Genomic DNA, 18,495 nt, shown 5'->3' on the forward strand with positions numbered 1-18,495 from the left:
CCTGGCACCCTGAATCTGAGCCAGAATATTACAAAGTTTCTCGCTTCACCTTTTGTGACAACTCTTTTTTGTGTCACTTTTCATGGCTGGTTGTTATACAAAAACTTCCACGATGAAGAAAAAGTTACAATTTATTCACCGCTCGCCCGACAGAACTTTATAGGTGATTAGGGCAGGAGCGCTCCTTTTTAATTTGTAAGAAATCCTCCGGGATGTGCACTAACGTTATCCTGTTTCCTTTTTGTTTTTGATTACATTACTCAATTTACTTTTGCATTTTTCATTTCCCAGCACAAATTGGAGCAGGCAACTGAACTGAAAGTCGTGTCAAGGTTATGACAGTTTTATTGATCGATTATCGAACTATAGTCCATGGAAATGATTACCAGTACTCTCCTCCCCTTCCTTCTGAGTTTAGTTTCGATTCAAACTTTTTGCTTTGCATTTAAAGTTTGTTATTTCACAAACTTTGAGTGACTCTCCCCGAATCAGAAATCACAAAGTTGCTAAATCCAGCCACGTAAAAGTCATTAAAAGTGCAAATTTTTGCAGCTGATTTTTGCAGCTTTAATAGGATGCGATTCTTAAGATTTGTAGACTTTTTAAGAGAAAGCATAAAAGCATAGAAGTGTGTAAATGGAGGTGCAGTTTTATTCCACAAAATGTGTTCAATTAAACTTTACAAGATTTTGAGCCTGGGAACCGCCTTGAGGTAGGCTACTCTTTTTTGGCAGTTCAGTGAGCCGCTTCTTACACACTTTTGAGGGTGAAGTAGGAAACTTTTAATGCAGCAATCGATATTGAGCCCAGAAAATTGGAAAATAAGCCAGCAAAGTGGCAGGAGGCAGATGGCAGGAGGGCCAGGCTTCTTCTCAAAGGTAAATCAAGGTGTGCCTCGTTTGCCTGTGTGCCGGAGGCGTGGGAGTGGCAATGGGTGGGTGTGCCTGCTGCGGATGTTTGTGCGGCGGCTTAAATATAACAACACTATGTGCTGGGGCCAAATTATATAGCACAACCATTTGCCGCGTGGCTGAGTCGGGCCAACGTACTGTGCCCCGTGGCCCACCCACTAGGCCCGAGAGTGGTTGGAAACAAGGTTACCTGGTACGTACGCACCGCGTTAGCCCAACCAGCAGCGGGCCGAGAAAAATGTCTACAAGGCACGCAAGCCTGCGGACTCCAAGAAAAGAAAGAAAACCACCTCGTCGGGCGCCCCCACAAAAGACCAAACAAAAAAGCCTCGTTTTTAGCACAGTCAGGGCGTTCAAGCCAAAAACAAAAAAATATACCCAGTAATGGTGGCCCTATATATAAAAATACAGTACGACTCCAGGAACTTGAACTACAGAAAAAGGTGTAGTAATAAATAATGCCATAATAGCTGCTCTATTTGTTTCGGCGATCTGTACTGTAGAGATAAGGCTTTATTCTCTGTCGATTTGCGCCGCAGTTGGGACTAATTCAATTTTAATTTAGAGCTAATTGTTTGACCCAGGAGATGCTCCATCATTTGTCATTTTGCGAAATGGAGCCAGCTAAGCGATTAATTAATTCTTAGCCAGCCACGGCAAACAATTGGAATTCGACACCGAAAGGTGACTAAAGGTCTGCCCGGGAGTCCTGCGCCTTCTCCCACTCTCAAAAGATGCTCTCGAGGGCCTTTGGGGCAATACAAAAATAACGAGGATAAAATAAACTTCAAAGCTGTAAACAAACAGGGCAGAAAAAAATAATAAGCCAGACTGCAGCATATTTAATTGTGTACCTTAATGTTTACTTTCAATTAAGGATTCGGTCATGCCGTTACAAGTGAACTCATTCCGGGGCATGATGGGTACGCCTTTTGGCAATTAGATGACGGGTTAGTCTGGCATCTGCTTGGATGTAAGCGAGCCGTAAAAAAGACACCACCAACCGCCACCACTGCAACCACCAGCACCATCACTTCCACCACCACCAGCTCTTCCATCACCAAAGAAAATACAGAGAAACAAAAACAACACTTGTAAAATATCACGCTGCGCCTTTGGGTCTGGGTCTGGCCAAGGTGAACTGTGTAACCCACCCACACCCACTCCCATGAGCACACCCACACCCGCCCACTGGCTCGTTACATTCTATCGATTTTTATACCGTTAGCATGCCTGCAAATTCGGAACGTGTGTGTATTTTTGAATATCTTTCACGAATTGGCCCACGGCAAGGATGCACTGAAAAAGGATATAGTATCACGTGTGCATGGATTCTTATTTGAAGATTATTATTCCGTAAAAGTTTTAAGTTCAAAGTTATTTGAGGCATAAATTTTTCATAAAAGACTTCAAATAGTATTCTCTCAGTGGAGAACGGTTTATTTTTAACCAGAACTAATACTAAATGGTTTAAATCCTGCTGCTGTTCCACCCACACATACTCGCAAATATTGGACTGGCCTAATTGGATTGCTCCGACCGCAGGATATATCTAGGAAACCTGTCAGGACCGGCTAACAATCCAATCTACGGCCAAGTCCTGCCAGGCAACTAAAAACCCCTTTTCGCCTACCTGCCCTGTCCATCCCTGTCAAAGTTGGTTTAAATTATATTTTCCTTAAAATATTTCCACTGTCAGCTTGATGGCTTCATAGTGCCGCTGATCCTTTTTGTGTGATATTGACAGCCAGATAGACAGCAGGATACCTGCCAGCCAGCCAGTCAGCCATCCAGCCAGCCAGCAATTTAGCTGTGGTTGCTTCTCAACTGCCAGTTCCATTGCCACTGCCAGTGTGTCTGGATTTGGCCTCGTGCTGGGGCACAGAAGCCTCCCCAGGGCGCAACATTTGACGGCAGTCACATCCACGGAATCTCCAGTCACATCCACGGGGGGATGCCCGCTGCGACAAAGTTCATTTCCGTGATGATGCGACACAGCGAGTGGCTGCCTGAGGTAAACAACATGTGATAGGTACTCAAAATTGCTATAAACTTTCACCGTCCCAGGGGAGAGGTGCAACAGACTTTTTAGAGTGCAGCACACTTGATTTTTACAAAGTTGGAAAGGTGAAAATAAAACTCTAACTTCCAGAGATGGTTGGATTTCTTAGACAAGAAGATAGGACCTTTTACTTCGGGTTAAACTATTAATGTTTAATACACAAACACTGATAAATGAATACATGCTCTTTCATTCATATTTAATGTAATAAATTAAGTACACAGGCCAGCTATATACGTAAAATTTCAGTTCAAGACAAGTCATTAATAATAATTCTTTTGATTTACTACCATCCATGAAATCATAGACTTAAAATTCGGAAGGCTTATTCGGAATATATTTTTCAGATTCTTTATTCTCTCTTTGGAATAAAATCCGATGCCTCATGCACGTATACTTTGATTTTCCATCATTTTTAACGATATCCAAACGAATTGCAACCTTCATTTGCTATTCATAAAGCATAAAGCCCCGAAACGACATGACCTGGGAAAATATACGGAAAATATATGCATCTGCAAACATATACCCTCAATCCGTTCCATTTGCATTGATTGCAAAAGCCCTTGGCAACACTTATTGTGAGTACTTAAAGTTGCAATTGATTGCGTCCTTTGTATCGCAGTTGGAAAGTCAGCTGTCAGTGCGTGTGACAGGACCAAGGACCAAGGACCCACCCACGCAGCACCGGGCCGGGTAATATGAGCCGATGCCTCGTTAGCGTTGATGTTCCGAAGAAAGAGTTGAGGCTGAAGTCTGTAATTTTCCCGGGCCAAACTCAATTTAATCAGCAAACGTGCACGGATATCCCTTTCCATAATTCAGTTTTGAATTACCAGTTAATTTAACAAGGTTATCGTAATTGTCTGACTTTAAGAAACTCTGTGAGTTTAAATATTTGGATACATTTGTAGGAACTTATGATTTATGAAAGATATTCTGAATCAGAATGTTCGATTTTTAAAGAATTTTCAACGCAAAATTTTACTAATTTAAAAATTGGCCGAAAATTATATTCTAAGATGATGAACAATTGATGCACAAAGGTATTCTAAGGTATTCCGTTTAAGAATCTTTGGATTCCCCCAGAAAATTCGACAAAACACTAAAAAAAACCTTCTAAAAAAAAAGATTTTTATGCGAATTTGGGCATTGAAGAATCGAAAGCATCTAAAGAGTCGGATAAATATTGGAAAAGCCTTCGGGCACTATATATTTTCACAATTTTGAAGGGGACTCCCTAGAAAACTCCAGCATGAGCCTGTGCCCTGCCAAAATAGTCCTAAAGGGTATAGATGTTGGGGCTTCATCTTTTTATACCCTTGCAGAGGGTATTATAATTTTGGTCAAAAGTGTGCAACGCAGTGAAGGAGACATCTCCGACCCTATAAAGTATATATATTCTTGATCAGGATCACCTCCTGAGTTGATATGAGCATGTCCGTCTGTCCGTCTGTCCGTCTGTCCGTCTGTCTGTCCGTCTGTCTGTTTCTACGCGAACTAGTCTCTCAGTTTTAAAGCTATCGTCTTGAAACTTTGCACACACCCTTCTTTCCTTTGCACGCAGTATATAAGTCGGAACGGCCCGGATCGGCCGACTATATCCTATAGCTGCCATATAACTGATTGATCGGAAATGGTATAACTTTGGTGTTTTTAGAGTTAGAGAGTTCAAATTTGACATGTGAGCTATTTTTGGCAAAACATTACGTCATGCCAAATTTCATAAGGATCGGCCGACTATATCCTATAGCTGCCATATAACTGAACGATCGGAAATGACCCAACTTTCGTGTTTTTGAAGATAGAAAGCTGGAACTTAGTACAGATTTAATTCTTGGTCAGTTGATCCAACCTACCAAATTTCATTAGGATCGGCCGACTATATCCCATAGCTGCCATATAACTGAACGATCGGAAATGGTATTTGGTAGAAATATCAACTTTCGTATTTTTGAAGATAGAAGTTTGGGACTTTTTTTAGATTTTGTATTGTAATAAATTGGATTATATATTCCTATTCCCATAAGGATCGGCCAACTATATCCGATGTTTGCGATATATATCCGGTTTTAACTGCAAGGGTATATAAACTTCGGCTCCGCCCGAAGTTAGCTTTCCTTTCTTGTTATGAATTCCTTTAGTTTTTTCAAAGGTAACACGGAATGTTTATTAGTTGGCTAACGTTCGTCACGCTACACTGTTCTAAAGAATTTAATTATACTAAACAAATATGGCAACAAAAAGCTTATGTATATAATAAATTGGGTTTTATGCCAAATGTCAATAATGCGAGAGAAAATGCCAATGATTAGAGGCAAATTGCAGAGAATTCGCAAAATGTGGTTGGCAATCAAAACTAATGGAATCTGCGCAAACTGAATAATATCAATAAAATTAAAATTAAGACAACGCTTTGCGCAGCTTTGGGCGCCTGACATCCTTGGTTCCCGCAAAAAGGACGAGAAGGAGAAACGGGCGCAAAGAGCAACAACAAAAGTATGTGTGTTCGTATGTGTGTGTGAGTGTCACGAGTGGTGGAATTTCAAAGGAGCAGCTCCATCAAAATGGCTGCCGAAAGTGTTGAATCGAAAAACTGAAAGAACTAACAATGGCCGACATCAAAGGGCGGCTGTAGGGGTCGAGAGCGAGAGAGAGAGGGAGTGTGGATAAGAGTGGGAGGGAAATGGCTTAGAGGATTACCAAAAATAAAAGTGAGGCTAAACTTAAGCACCCAGCCGATCAATAAAGGTTCAAAAATATACACGCTCGTGTGGCTTTGGAGGGCGAGTCTGCAAAGCTAATTAATAGCCTAAAAGAAATCGCAATGTCAACGGGACAAATGTCGTGTGTGCGTGTTGCTGTTGCTGTTGTTATTGTTGTCGCTGCTGTCAAAACGGGAATGCAACTTTTGACATTTCGATGACCTTAACTAACTTACAAAATGCGCAACAACAACAATACAAACACTTGCAGTTAATTTCTACTCCTCCTCCACCCCCTCCATGTAGCGCCATTTCTCTCTCTCTCACTCGCCTTTATTTTCTGTTTGGCCTGTAACCTAAATTCATATTACTGTGTTGCGTTCCATTTCCTAATGGTTCCTGGTTCGTTTCGAGTTGCCATTTCATTCCGCCAATTCTTTGTATTTGGGCCCCATTCCCGATTAAAATTGACTTTGCTTTGCGTTTACTGTTATTTCATTCAAACATGGCCGCGTGGGTGTGGCCTTGTGACCAATACCAATGCAGGCCACCCACACACACATTCTAGGATTCTAGGTAGGCGGAGCCGAGCGCTTTCCTTTGCTTCCTGGCCAGAAATGAACAGTTGGAGCTTTCCCCTGGAAATGGAAGTGATTCCAGTGCTCACCGAGAGACATGGGGCTTCCAGCTGTTCGTCAGCTGTTCAGCTCCGCTGGAATCTCAAGGGGAGCTGTTGTGGTGAAAGCTTTCACTTTGAGGGGTTTAATACGAAAGTCCTCCCTTAGGCAAATCTTGGTCTTGCATTTCCGGCCCATCTCATCCTTCCGAGTCAATAAAAATGCATCAATTTGCATAGGATGTGGGTTTATTTTCGAGCAAAATGCTTGGGTTGGCTTAGGTCATGCACTTGAAGAATTTAATTGTTTAAATTTAATGGCAAAAGTTCTTAACTAAAGTATATTTTAATAAAGCACTAAAATACTATATACTAATATACTAGTAGATTATTATTATGTTCTGTAACAAGATACAAAATAACATCAGTCCCTTGAAAAACAATAATTTAATCAATTATTTACATATCTGATTTGTAATTACCACATTATAATTCCGCTAAATAAATTAAATAAATAGACAAAGCGACAGTGACCTGACCCTTTTTCAATTAAAATTTCCAAGGATGAATAAAACATGAGCCGGATATAAAAAGTTACACTTAACCAAAGTTATTAACCAAGTTACTTTGGGCCTTTAATTAAAACTAAAAACTTTGAAATTACCGTAAGTTCCATCATTAAAAGTTTTCCAATCCGGGACAGAACTATTTTTGGAGTGTAGCCAGATGGAAATGGAAAGGCAAACAATGTTCTAATTATTTTTAAGGCAAACAAAAGGCTTTGTGATGCCTTTCTCCTGAAAAATTGAACGTGTTCGTTGTTCGTCTGATGGGGCAGTATGGGTAGTTGAATAAGCCCTAATTCAATTAAGAACCTGCAGATGACACACCTCAATCATTCAGATCCGCCTACAATCATTGGCAACGAGCAGCGACATTTTAGTGTGTGGCACTTCGGAGAACAAAGTTTTAATGCATATAAATGGCGTTTAAGGACCAGGAGCAGACTTTCTGAAAAATTAATGGCCATATCAGAGGACAGCGCTCCAGTTTCCACAACACCTGGTGAGAAGCAGCTTCAATTTCTGCTCCGGCTTATTATTCCTGATATGGGTATGGGTATGCAGTATATGTTCAGCTTAGCAATGACGTCAGCAATGGACTTGAACCGAAATCCCGCTTTGAGTGCGAACTTTGACCTATGTATGCCAAAAACCCAACTCTCCGGCCACTCAAACGCAATTTTTTAGATCGCTTGAAGGCGGTTCTGGCAACCGCCATGTCGCTTTGAATTTATTTGTCAGCTTGATGAAAGGTCATGTCAAATGTAGCTTCTTTGGCTGAGTTTCAGTATCTGTATCTGCAACTGTGCCTGTTTCTGTATCTGTAGCTGTAGCTGTAGCGTTATCTGTATCTGTCCGCCCATCAGCCTGCGGTAAATTCATCATTTTTGCGACATGTCAATTTGTCACTCACCTGACCTGACAGCCCGTGTAGTATTAGATATATGGCCAGAGCCATATACTCGTATATTTATGTATCCACACAGCGAGTACATATGTTCTCTTATCATTCAAATCACTGAAGCCATCAATCGAAGTGCCAGTGTCTGGCCAGGATTGAGATAGAGTGTGAAAGATAATTACTTTGGAGAATGGAAAATGGCTGGATAAACAAAATATTCGACAGCTGCAATTAGTTAAGGTCAAAAAGTTAATTCTAAATGGCCATTAAAACGTCGCAACAAACTAGGTTGCGTGTCGGTTTTCCAATATTTTATGAATAAATCTTTCAAGGCAAAAAGTCAAATTTTAGCGAAATATTACAGACATGGTTGATTAGCAAAATAATATCAAAATTTTAATAAAGCATAACCTTTAAAATAAAACCATAAAATCAACCGAGCCCTTAATGGCTCAAACGTGATCAAAATATTCTCAAAAGGTACTGTCATCAAATCGTTTTGGAATTTTTTTGCATTTATTTACTCTTTGGAATTGGTTCAATGCCAGAGTTTGGCTTGATAAGTGCTCGTCTTATTTGCACAACTGTGCATTAATGCATGGAACTACTCGCAGATACACATTATGGGAATAATTATTATAATTGCCGGCCAAGTGCGACACAACTTCGGCAGCATCTGGCTGCCGCATCTTAACCCAGAAATGAGGCATCAACATCTGATAAACCCACGCCGCATTGTGTCCTATTGTATTGTCTTGTATTGGCAAATGAAGTAAGTAATGCAAGTGCTTTGTTTTCATGTATCCAGTTGGCATGGCATGGCTATGGCTATACCCTAACCCATTACCATTACCATTACTGCTACCATTACCATTGTCATTGCCATTAGTCGTGGAGGGCTCTAGTGGGTCTTATCTGCATGCAGATAATAGAGCTTCTTCGCCTTGTCAAGGCCGCCGTGACTTTCTTCACCTGAATGAGCGTGGAGTGTGGAGTATCCGTCCGAACGAACCCATACCGAAATTCATTATGTGATGCCATCATCGATGGGGCACTTCAGGTGCCGCGGGGCATCCACAACAAGAGCCCACGAGCACTTGAGGCTGCCGCAATGATTTCTAACTAAATTTATTGAAGTACTTTTCACTTTTAATGCGAGCGCTTGTGTTTCTCCCCGGCTTCGCCACGCTTTGATATTTATGACTTTTACCTTCGACAAAAAATTACCAAAAAAAAGGTAAATATATGTGCGATCCCAATTTACAATGTCTACAAACATATTTTGTTAAGCCCACTAAATTGGAGCACTGGAGTGCGAGTCTGAGTTGGATAATTTTTTTTGTCATATTTTGGTTGGAGGTTTTTTTTTTTTTGCCCGTTGAATGATTGTTGATCACAGAGACCCAGAGCCCCCCAACAATACCAGTTGATTGATTGTAGTAGCAGCCGAGGCATCTGCGGCAACTGAGGCAACTGGGACAGAGGCATCGGCAGCGGTAACGGCTTTGATTGCCAATCGAAGGTGTTAGATAACATTACAAGCGCAACAGACACGCACTGCCTAATTATCGTTTATCAGACGTATCTCATATTCCGGGCCACAACTGAGTAGCCCCTTCTGCGGCCCCTCTCCCCTTGTCCATCCCTGATGAATGAAATATATGAGTTGGGACCCGGGGGCCCCTGGGAACCGTTAGCAGATGTGTGTGTCTGCCTTGGTTAATTAAAAGTTCTGCTTCATCGAGCCCGGGGCTCGAGTTCAGCCGCAGGTTGAGGGCTCAAGTTCAGGTCCAAGGCAGACACACATACCTATAAACAAACCTCCCTAATTACAGTCGAAATTTTGGTCGATAATACACCACAAAACGCAGCTATGTGGAAGAGCAGACACATCTTGGTTTAAGATTTGAGCAAATACCTGGAAACCTGAGTCCGATAGCGGAAATACATTTGTTGAAAATTGAACGATAATCAGGGAAATGCTAAGAAATGCAATATTTCTGAAACAAGTTGAGTGTATTAGCCAGAGTTGGGACATATAATTAATTTATTTGCACCACCACTGACTGACCAACCCCACCCGTTTGGGCCTGAAATCCAATCGAATCCAATCAAAAAGTTGCCAGCAAAAAGAAACAGAATGGCTTAGACTTTATGCTGCTCACGAGTCGTGTTTTTTTCGCTGTTTATTTGGTGTATGGTTCGATCCACTTCCATTCCTCCCAGACGACACAAGCCTGCTGAGGCTCCATGAAAGCGTGGTTGTCCGGGCACTGGATGTAGTCGGCCTTCTCCTGTCCCTCAGGGCAAACCCAGTAGTGGGTGGGATCGGAAATGTCGCGGAACTTGCGGGCGTGATCGTCAACAATGGCGCAGTTGGGCTCGGCGTAGATGTCCTGGCCGTTGTAGGCGCTGGCCATAGCCAGGATCAGGCCCAGGAGCAGGCAGCAGAGGAGAGTGCCTAAGCGAAAATTATTTGTTCATTGTTTGATTAAGTTTTCGGGGAAAGATGCTAGCTCACCCTTGTACATGATGGGAATGTTGCAATCAAAAACCGCCAATTGGCATTTTTATAGTGCCAATTTTTCCTTATCGCTCTCTCCATGCGACACTTGTTACCACAGCATGTTGCACATGAAAAATCACTTAGTTGAAATGAAATTCGATTTATTTTTGGAGCCGGTCGTGGTGTTTGGGCAATCATAACGAGTCAACGCTTTTCACCCGGCTGCATTAATTGGATTTGGCCCAGAGACCGAGCGTGTCGGCTTAATCGATAATTAGCCGCTGCACCGCGTCTGGGCCGCATCTTGGCCAACTTTGAAATAATCAGACAGCTTAACACTTGCTGTGTCATCTTGTCCCTTGCCTCCTCTTGGCCAAAATCGTCACCCGCTGGGAGTTGCGTCTCCCTTCAGTGATTGGCATCTGCCCCATCCAAGTCCCTCCGAGTCCAAGTCATTCCATCAACGCGGAAACAGTAATTACACTTTAAAGTATTTTGTAAGCGATTTTCAGGGCTGTTGCTTTGCTGCTAAACGGTTTTTGTATTTCTTAGTTTTCATTTATTATTTCTCCCTCTTTTTCTGAAGACTCTGCACATTTCGTGATGCTATTTATGTTGGTCAAGTGACCGGACTGAGGCTTAAATCGCCCGGAGGCACTGCCATAGCCGGCCAAACAAAGCAACAAAGAAACAAACAGTTACCATAAATGCAAAATACTTTGCAAAATGACAAAACAAAAACTGAAATAATAAACCACAACAAAGGCAAAAAGCGATGGTCTGCAATTAATTAATGAATGAGCCGATAGACTTTAATGTTGCAAACTTTAAACGGATTTAGATTTCGGCATTTGTTTTATGAATTATGGAAATATCCGATTGTGGATTCGCCAAGTCAATCAAAGATTATGGGGATTAATAGAGTGTGAGTTTTAGTGCCTCAACACCTTGTGAGTCGACTTTATGATTAAGATTATCAAGATTATGTTAATCAAAGGCCCCTCGTAAGTTCCATTAAGGGGCGTGTCTTTTATTGTCAATTAATTGATTGTTAAGAAACATTAAATTTGCAGCGTGTTCTTATCAGGATGCACTAATATTTTATGATGTTTTCATTTCCCAACTCGAGAACAAAAAGTATCTTTTTTTTTGGCAGACCTCCCTATCTATCGCGAAGTTACTTCTCTCCCCAGATAATAATCAACGGATGTGCGCGTGTGTCAAAATGTCAATACTTTTATTATTATTCTTTTTTTTCACAAGAAGTCTTCACTTTTTGTTTTGAGGGGTGACTACTCCCTTGCGAAAGTATAAAAGTGCCATTCCAGAAACTGAAGGCGCTCAGTTTGTTCCTTCTAGCGAGAAACTTTCTTACCGAGAAGAAAATGAAGTCTGGTAGGTAGGTGGGTAGGTGGGTGGGGGCCTGCTTTATTTCCAAACTTATTTTCCCATCGATTACTTATTGTTCATGTTTGGGGCTTTTGTTCTTGTCCACCAGTGGTTGCTGTGTGTGCCATTTTTGTGGCTGCCTTTTTGGTGGCAGCTGTGAGCGGCGATGCCGGTCGTTCGGCCTGCAAGGATGAGTCAGAGGTGGGTCAGACCTTTACCCATCACTTTGATGCCGCCAAGTACTGGCTCTGCGAGACCCTGGGCACCCCCGCCAAGGAGGTCGACTGCCCCTCCGGCCTGGCCTACATGCACCTTCTCAAGGAGTGCATCCCCTGGGCCAGCTATATCTGGAAGAAGCCGGAGATGCCACCAACTGTTTACTAAAAATAAATGATCCATCGCGACAAAGTTACAATTGCTATAACATGATTGTTGTGATTTCTTTTGAGGTTGTAATTGGGGCCTTAAACTAATATGGACTTTGTTGCTTCTTCGACAGCATCTCTATTTCTTTACGATTTCTTCGTATTTTCAGCCATTTGTAGATTTTATTTTCATAATTTCTCAACATTTATTTATTTTAAATATTTTCTAAACCAACAATAACGTTTCTGAATTTTTGGATTTCATTCCGATCCGAAAAGTTTACGAAACTTTATCTATTATATGGGAAATATATATAAAATTTTATGTTTCTATTATTTGTTTTTGTTACTTTTGTAGTTTTTAGTTTAATTTTATTTGTAAAACTTTATTTTTACATATTTATACAATAGTTTAAGTATTCCACTAAATTTTGATTGTATGTCGTATGCCTAATATCAATCATACGCATAGTAGGTTCTTGGATGACTTGTGACATTACTCATACGCAGTGTAGGTTCTTGAGGGTACTTGTGACATTATTCATACGCAGTGTAGGTTCATGTAGCGCCTAGTATTTTTTTAAACATTATTATTTATTTCTTTTTAGGCTTATAAATTAAAAAAAAATAATAATAATAATCTCATCATATTACTCATTCGCCCTGAAGCCAATCCAGACTAATATGATGTTTTCCCTTTGAACCTTTGTGTTTAAAGCTTTGCATTAGTAATTTACTAAAGTAAACATAAACATTTATTGTTATTTCGATAATATAAACCGGTAACACCCATTTCGCATAAATGATACTATGTGTTGCCACTGAACTTGGATCCAGATCGATGTAGATTTATGAGTGCAAAAACAAAAAAGCAAACCCATTAAAAGCTGTGCAAACTCTTTGGCTTTGTTGTGGTCTCTGGTTTGCTTTTGTGTTTTGCTATTTTTTATTGGATTTTTTTTTTTGTGTGGCAGATGCGCAGCTTTGGCAGCGACGTCGCGCATGCGTCGCAGGCACTTGTTGTTGCCGCCTCGGTGCTGCGGTTGCTGGCGGCGGAGAGTGAGTGCATTGGGTGAGAAGTTACATAAAAAAACGAAAACTCCGGCAGCGTCTTCTGCTCATTGTGTTTTTGGCTTTGGAGCTTTGGATTTTCGTCTGTCCGCAGTGTTATTGTTATTTTTTGTGTGTTTTGATTTTGTAGATTTTTGTTGGTTTTTTGTGGCTTTGCTTGGTTATGATTTTGTATAAAAGTGCATGCTGCGCATCAGGGCAAGTGTAGTTCGCATTTGTCCATCGGCAAAGCATCGTCTGTTAGAGCGCCACCCCCGATATATCACAGAAGCAACTGGTGCCCACAAGAAACGGTTAGTGTTTGGATAAAGGATAACAGTCAGCAATATTGGATATAAATATTTGAAACTAAGTGTTTTTAAAAGTTAACGTTGGTGAGGAAATTCTAAGATCATTACAGTTTTGTGGATTATGTTCTTAAGATCTTCTACAAATATAAGGAAGTTTTAAGTTCAAAGTTTTTTCAAAGGATATCCTTTTGAAATTCTATTAAAGAATTATTTTATCATAAAATTAGTGAATATGTGAACCAAACTCAGTTAGGACTATAAGTTTTATGGTCTTGTCACCGCTTCAACATTCTTACATAAACAGCGTGGCCAATTAGGATTGCCACATATTCAGCGGGTCAGAGCAGCAGTCGCTTAGGTGGGCTTTGAAAAATAATTAAAGTTTTGCAGAAACGACTAAACAAGCGGCACAAGCCAAACAATAGCACGCCGAGGCTATAAAACACCTAAACAGCCAACCAAGCCATCCAGCCAGCCAGCCAGCCAAGAAATCGCAACGGGACAAGTCAAGACGAATCCAAGTGTGGCCAAAACCAAAACGGGGAGACAGTAATTGGCAGCAGTAGCTGGAGAGGAAAATATGTGTCACTCAATGCACATGCAAACAGTAGGGCATGGATGGATGGCCAAAGGATTGGAGTGTGGGGAATGGGCTTAAGCTAATGGCTCTGTCGTGGCTGACTTCTTGGCTTTTGCCATTTTGCAATGTCATAAAATCCCTCTGACTGACTTTTGGCCCAGAGCCGATCACGCCCCCGGATTTTTTGTCCGCTTTTATTCAATTTCCCGAAAGAAAGGGAAAAGTTTCTCTAAACGATGGGATTTCCCATCGCGAGTGCGGCTTTTGTGCCCTTAGTGGCGCGGTTTCCAAAAAAAAAAAGCCCAATTAAGCGCCTCACTTTTTATAAGTACTTGTGCCTCAATGCCGGCCGATACGCTCCGGCTGCTGGCCAGTTCTTGGCATTGGCCGCCGGACCAGGCCGAGATTGACGAGCGATTAAGGCCCGTTGGTCGGTCTGCGTCGGTCTGGGTGAGGGGAAAAAACTTACGCAACGCAAACGTAATCTATCTATAACTGTGTTTAGCTTTTTTTTTGCAAGTAATCCACTTTCAACTGATTTTCTTTCATGCCCCTCTTTGCAGCTTTGTTAATTTGCATCGAGCTCATCCCCAGGAGAAGCAGTAGCTATGCGAGTGGTAAGTCATACACTGAAATTGGGTTTTTTTTTTTATTATATAATTAAAATTGAAAAAAATTATTGATTGGTAAGAGCGCCATCTTTTTTTAATATAAAGTAAAATAATCGACATTAAAAGGTTTATTTTATGATCTTTATTTTCTTTCTCTGTATAACTAGAGTAAAATGTTTCATTAACTCCACGATCACTGTGCCACAAAAAACTAATTTACCGATTTCCTCGTTTTTTTCGCTGCAGCTTTTCGGTCTTATCGCGGTGGCCTTTGTCGCCGTTTCTCTGGTCCGCGATGTCGGAGCGGCGAAGCGCGAGGCGCCCCTGAACAACGCTTACCTGCCTCCCTCCACGCCTCAGAGGCCTTCCTCCAAATATGGAGCCCCGCCTGCCAGCTCCTATCTGCCACCCGCCTCCGGTCCGGCGCCCTCTTTCAACTCCGGTCCTGCCAGCAGCTACTCCGCTCCCTCGTTGAGTGCCTCGTCGGGCGGTCCTTACCCGGCGCCTGCCCCACGACCCTCCAGCTCTTACGGACCACCGGCTTCGCGCCCATCCTCCAACTACGGACCGCCGCCAAGCCGCCCAAGGGAATCGTATGGACCGCCTCCTCCCAAGAAGCAGCCTCATCGCCGTCCTTCTAGCAGCTATGGAGCGCCACGTCCGGCACCACCCTCGCAGAGCTATGGAGCGCCTCCCTCCTCCAGTTACGGACCCCCGAAGTCTTCGCCTCCGTCGCAGAGCTATGGAGCTCCCGCCCCACCATCAAACAAATACGGACCTCCCAAGTCGGCACCTTCATCCAGCTACGGAGCTCCCAAGCCGGCGCCTCCCTCTTCTTCTTACGGCGCCCCAGCTCCCCCCTCCTCGTCTTACGGAGCTCCCTCGTTAGGATCCTCTTCTTTTGGAGCCTCGGCACCATCCTCGTCTTATGGAGCACCTGCCGCGCCTTCGAAGTCTTATGGAGCACCCGCCCCACCATCTTCGTCTTATGGAGCACCTTCTGTACCTTCCAAGTCGTATGGACCTCCTGCTGCCCCGCCATCCTCATCCTATGGAGCACCAGCCCCGCCTTCCAAATCTTATGGAGCACCGCCGGCACCTTCTTCATCCTATGGAGCACCTTCTGCTCCTTCGGCACCATCCTCATCGTACGGAGCACCTGCTGCTCCATCTAAGTCTTATGGAGCTCCTCCTGCCCAGCCATCCCAATCATATGGAGCACCTGCCGCACCATCTCAATCATACGGAGCGCCTCCTGCACCATCCAAGTCCTATGGAGCACCCGCCCCACCATCACCCTCCTATGGTGCCCCTGCTCCTCCATCCTCATCTTATGGAGCACCCCCACAGGCCCCATTAAGCAACTATCTGCCCCCTGCCCAGCGGCCATCGAAGCCCTCCTCCAGCTACGGAGTCCCCAGTGTAAGCAGTTTCGTTCCATTGCCTTCAGCCCCTTCCACCAACTACGGAGCCCCATCGAAGACCCAAAGCCTGGGCACCAGTGGCTACTCCTCTGGACCGTCTTCCTCCTATGATGCCCCCGCTGCACCACCATCATCCTCCTATGGAGCTCCTGCCGCTTCGTCGTCATCGTCCTTCCAGCCAATTTCTCCGCCATCATCCAGCTATGGCGCTCCGGCCAGTGGCGGAGCCAGCAGCTTCTCCACCGCTCCATCCTCCCTGTACGGTGCCCCAAGCAAGGGCTCTAGTGGACCATCATTCTCCTCTGCTCCTTCCAGCTCTTACTCGGCTCCAAGCCCCAGTGCTAATATCGGAGGATCCTACCCGTCGGCTCCATCTTCATCTTATGCCGCTCCAAGCTCAGGCTCGAATTCAGGAGGTCCCTACCCGGCAGCTCCTTCATCTTCGTTCTCAGCTCCTAGTGCCTCTGCTAACAGTGGAGGATCTTATCCAGCTGCTTCGTCCTCCTTCTCGGCACCATCTTCTTCCTACTCGGCCCCAGGATCGGGTTCTAATAGTGGTGGACCATACCCTGCGGCTCCTTCTTCCTCATACTCGGCACCTAGCTCTGGAGCAAATAGTGGAGGTCCTTATCCATCGTCTCCTTCGTCTTCATACTCGGCACCCAGCTCTGGCGCAAGCAGTGGAGGTCCTTACCCATCAGCTCCTTCATCGTCTTACTCGGCACCCAGCTCTGGAGCAAATAGTGGAGGTCCTTATCCATCGGCTCCTTCTTCTTCATACTCGGCACCCAGCTCTGGCGCAAATAGTGGAGGTCCTTATCCATCGGCTCCTTCGTCTTCATACTCGGCACCCAGCTCTGGTGCAAACAGTGGAGGTCATTACCCATCAGCTCCTTCATCGTCCTACTCGGCTCCCAGTCCCAGTTCGAACAGCGGAGGACCTTACCCATCAGCTCCATCATCATCCTATTCGGCACCGAGTCCTAGCTCCAACTCTGGAGGACCCTATCCCTCGGCTCCCTCATCATCTTACTCAGCACCGAGTCCCAGCTCGAACTCCGGAGGACCCTATCCATCTGCGCCATCCAACTCCTACTCGGCACCCCCGTCTCCACCATCTTCGTCGTACGGAGCACCGGCTTCGGGATCCGCCTCCTCTTCATTCAGTTCAGCTTCTTCGAGTAGCTCTGGCGGGGGTTTCTCTTCCGGCCTGAACTTCCCCAGCGGTCCCTCGTCCAGTTACAGTGCTCCCCCCGCTGGCGGATCATCCAGTTCCGGCCCATATCCGAGTGCTCCTGCCCAGGATTCCGGGTATGCGTACAATGCCCCCAGCCAGGTGCCCGAGACCATCCAGCAGGGCTACAGTGCCGACGGCGGCTATACCTACCGCAAGAAGTGAACGGAATAGGAGCCACTGCCCCGCAGTGGTATCAGCCACGTGCCTACGAGAATACTCAGCCACCCATCCATTCCATTTCCACCATCGACTCATCCATTCCGCAACTGTAAATTATTCCCCACGAGACGCCCATTCGTTTTCTCTCCCATGGAACCTCTAGACGTAATTCACTGTACCCTTAGATGTAAAAATTTCAAAAGCGTTTTGTTGAAAGAAAAATAAACAACTTGATGAAGATCATAAGCGAGCTGTGGCCACCATCAGTTCTGGGCGATCGGTTCCCTTCACATCCGCGACACATTCGAGACATTCAAGACATTGAAGACAGAATTCGTGAAATTCTTCCGCTCGGCTAATTAACCAGCGAAGAATGCCGCAAAACACCCAATGACAGTTGAAGGTTCAAATCGGCAAACAATGCAAATTTTTCGAAAATACCGGATATACCACAGCTGCCACAACAGCAGTAGCATCAGTAGCAGCCTGCTACAACATCCAACATGCAGTAGAAACATGGTCCACAATTAGAGGGCACAAGTTATGAACTCATGATGGGGGGTGCTCATTTGGCGATTTCAATCTAATTGAGATTACAACTTAATTGCATCAACTGCAAAGCAAAAGTATCTTCAAGCTAGCTTCATTAGTATGCTAATTGAGACTACTTGAGATGGCAGATTGTTGGATGAAACTAACTAAGTAACCAACTCTGACTTTGGCAATTTAACAGCTCGACTTTCGACTAAATAATATAAGTAAATGTCGCATAGTTACCACATGTGTGAATCTTCTTCAAAAGGGCATTGTTTTTGTGGAACAGCAAACACCCAACACTGAGCTCTTTGCTCTTTACCTCCGAAAGGCTTGAGAAATTTCCACCTGCGATAATACAATTCTATTGTCTGAAGATTGTCACTCGGGCGGGTTTTTGTAGGTCCGTTAGTGCTGAGAAATAGAATAAATAACTAGACAGCGGTTGCGTCAACAAAGAAACCATTTTAATATATATAGATATATATACCTTTTTATTTATTAAATACTTTTTTCGTTTCGTTTTTGTTTTGGTTTTGTCTTGCTATGCTTAAAACATTGATATGTATTC

General features: G+C 43.7%; 3 protein-coding genes across 3 annotated transcripts; 2 read left to right on the plus strand and 1 right to left on the minus strand.

Annotated features, from left to right (window-relative positions):
• Nucleotides 1-9,843: 9,843 nt before the first annotated feature.
• On the minus strand, nt 9,844-10,297 carry LOC108129451 (uncharacterized). Its single transcript, XM_017247430.3, has 2 exons — nt 10,280-10,297; nt 9,844-10,219 (listed from the first exon to the last, which is right to left on the minus strand). The coding sequence occupies exons 1-2, from the start codon at nt 10,287-10,289 to the stop codon at nt 9,945-9,947; spliced, it is 285 nt and encodes a 94-aa protein (XP_017102919.2). The 5' UTR covers nt 10,290-10,297; the 3' UTR covers nt 9,844-9,944.
• A 1,311-nt stretch (nt 10,298-11,608) lies between these two features.
• LOC108129466 (uncharacterized) lies at nt 11,609-12,053 on the plus strand. The gene is made up of 2 exons (XM_017247443.2): nt 11,609-11,659; nt 11,763-12,053. The coding sequence occupies exons 1-2, from the start codon at nt 11,650-11,652 to the stop codon at nt 12,035-12,037; spliced, it is 285 nt and encodes a 94-aa protein (XP_017102932.1). The 5' UTR covers nt 11,609-11,649; the 3' UTR covers nt 12,038-12,053.
• A 1,237-nt stretch (nt 12,054-13,290) lies between these two features.
• Muc91C (Mucin 91C) lies at nt 13,291-17,636 on the plus strand. The gene is made up of 3 exons (XM_017248398.3): nt 13,291-13,382; nt 14,523-14,576; nt 14,817-17,636. Exons 2-3 carry the CDS (start codon nt 14,568-14,570, stop codon nt 17,391-17,393), a joined length of 2,586 nt encoding a protein of 861 aa, XP_017103887.2. The 5' UTR covers nt 13,291-13,382; nt 14,523-14,567; the 3' UTR covers nt 17,394-17,636.
• Nucleotides 17,637-18,495: the final 859 nt, after the last annotated feature.

Source organism: Drosophila bipectinata, chromosome 3R, assembly GCF_030179905.1.
Source record: "Drosophila bipectinata strain 14024-0381.07 chromosome 3R, DbipHiC1v2, whole genome shotgun sequence".
Taxonomy (NCBI): Eukaryota; Metazoa; Arthropoda; class Insecta; order Diptera; family Drosophilidae; genus Drosophila; species Drosophila bipectinata.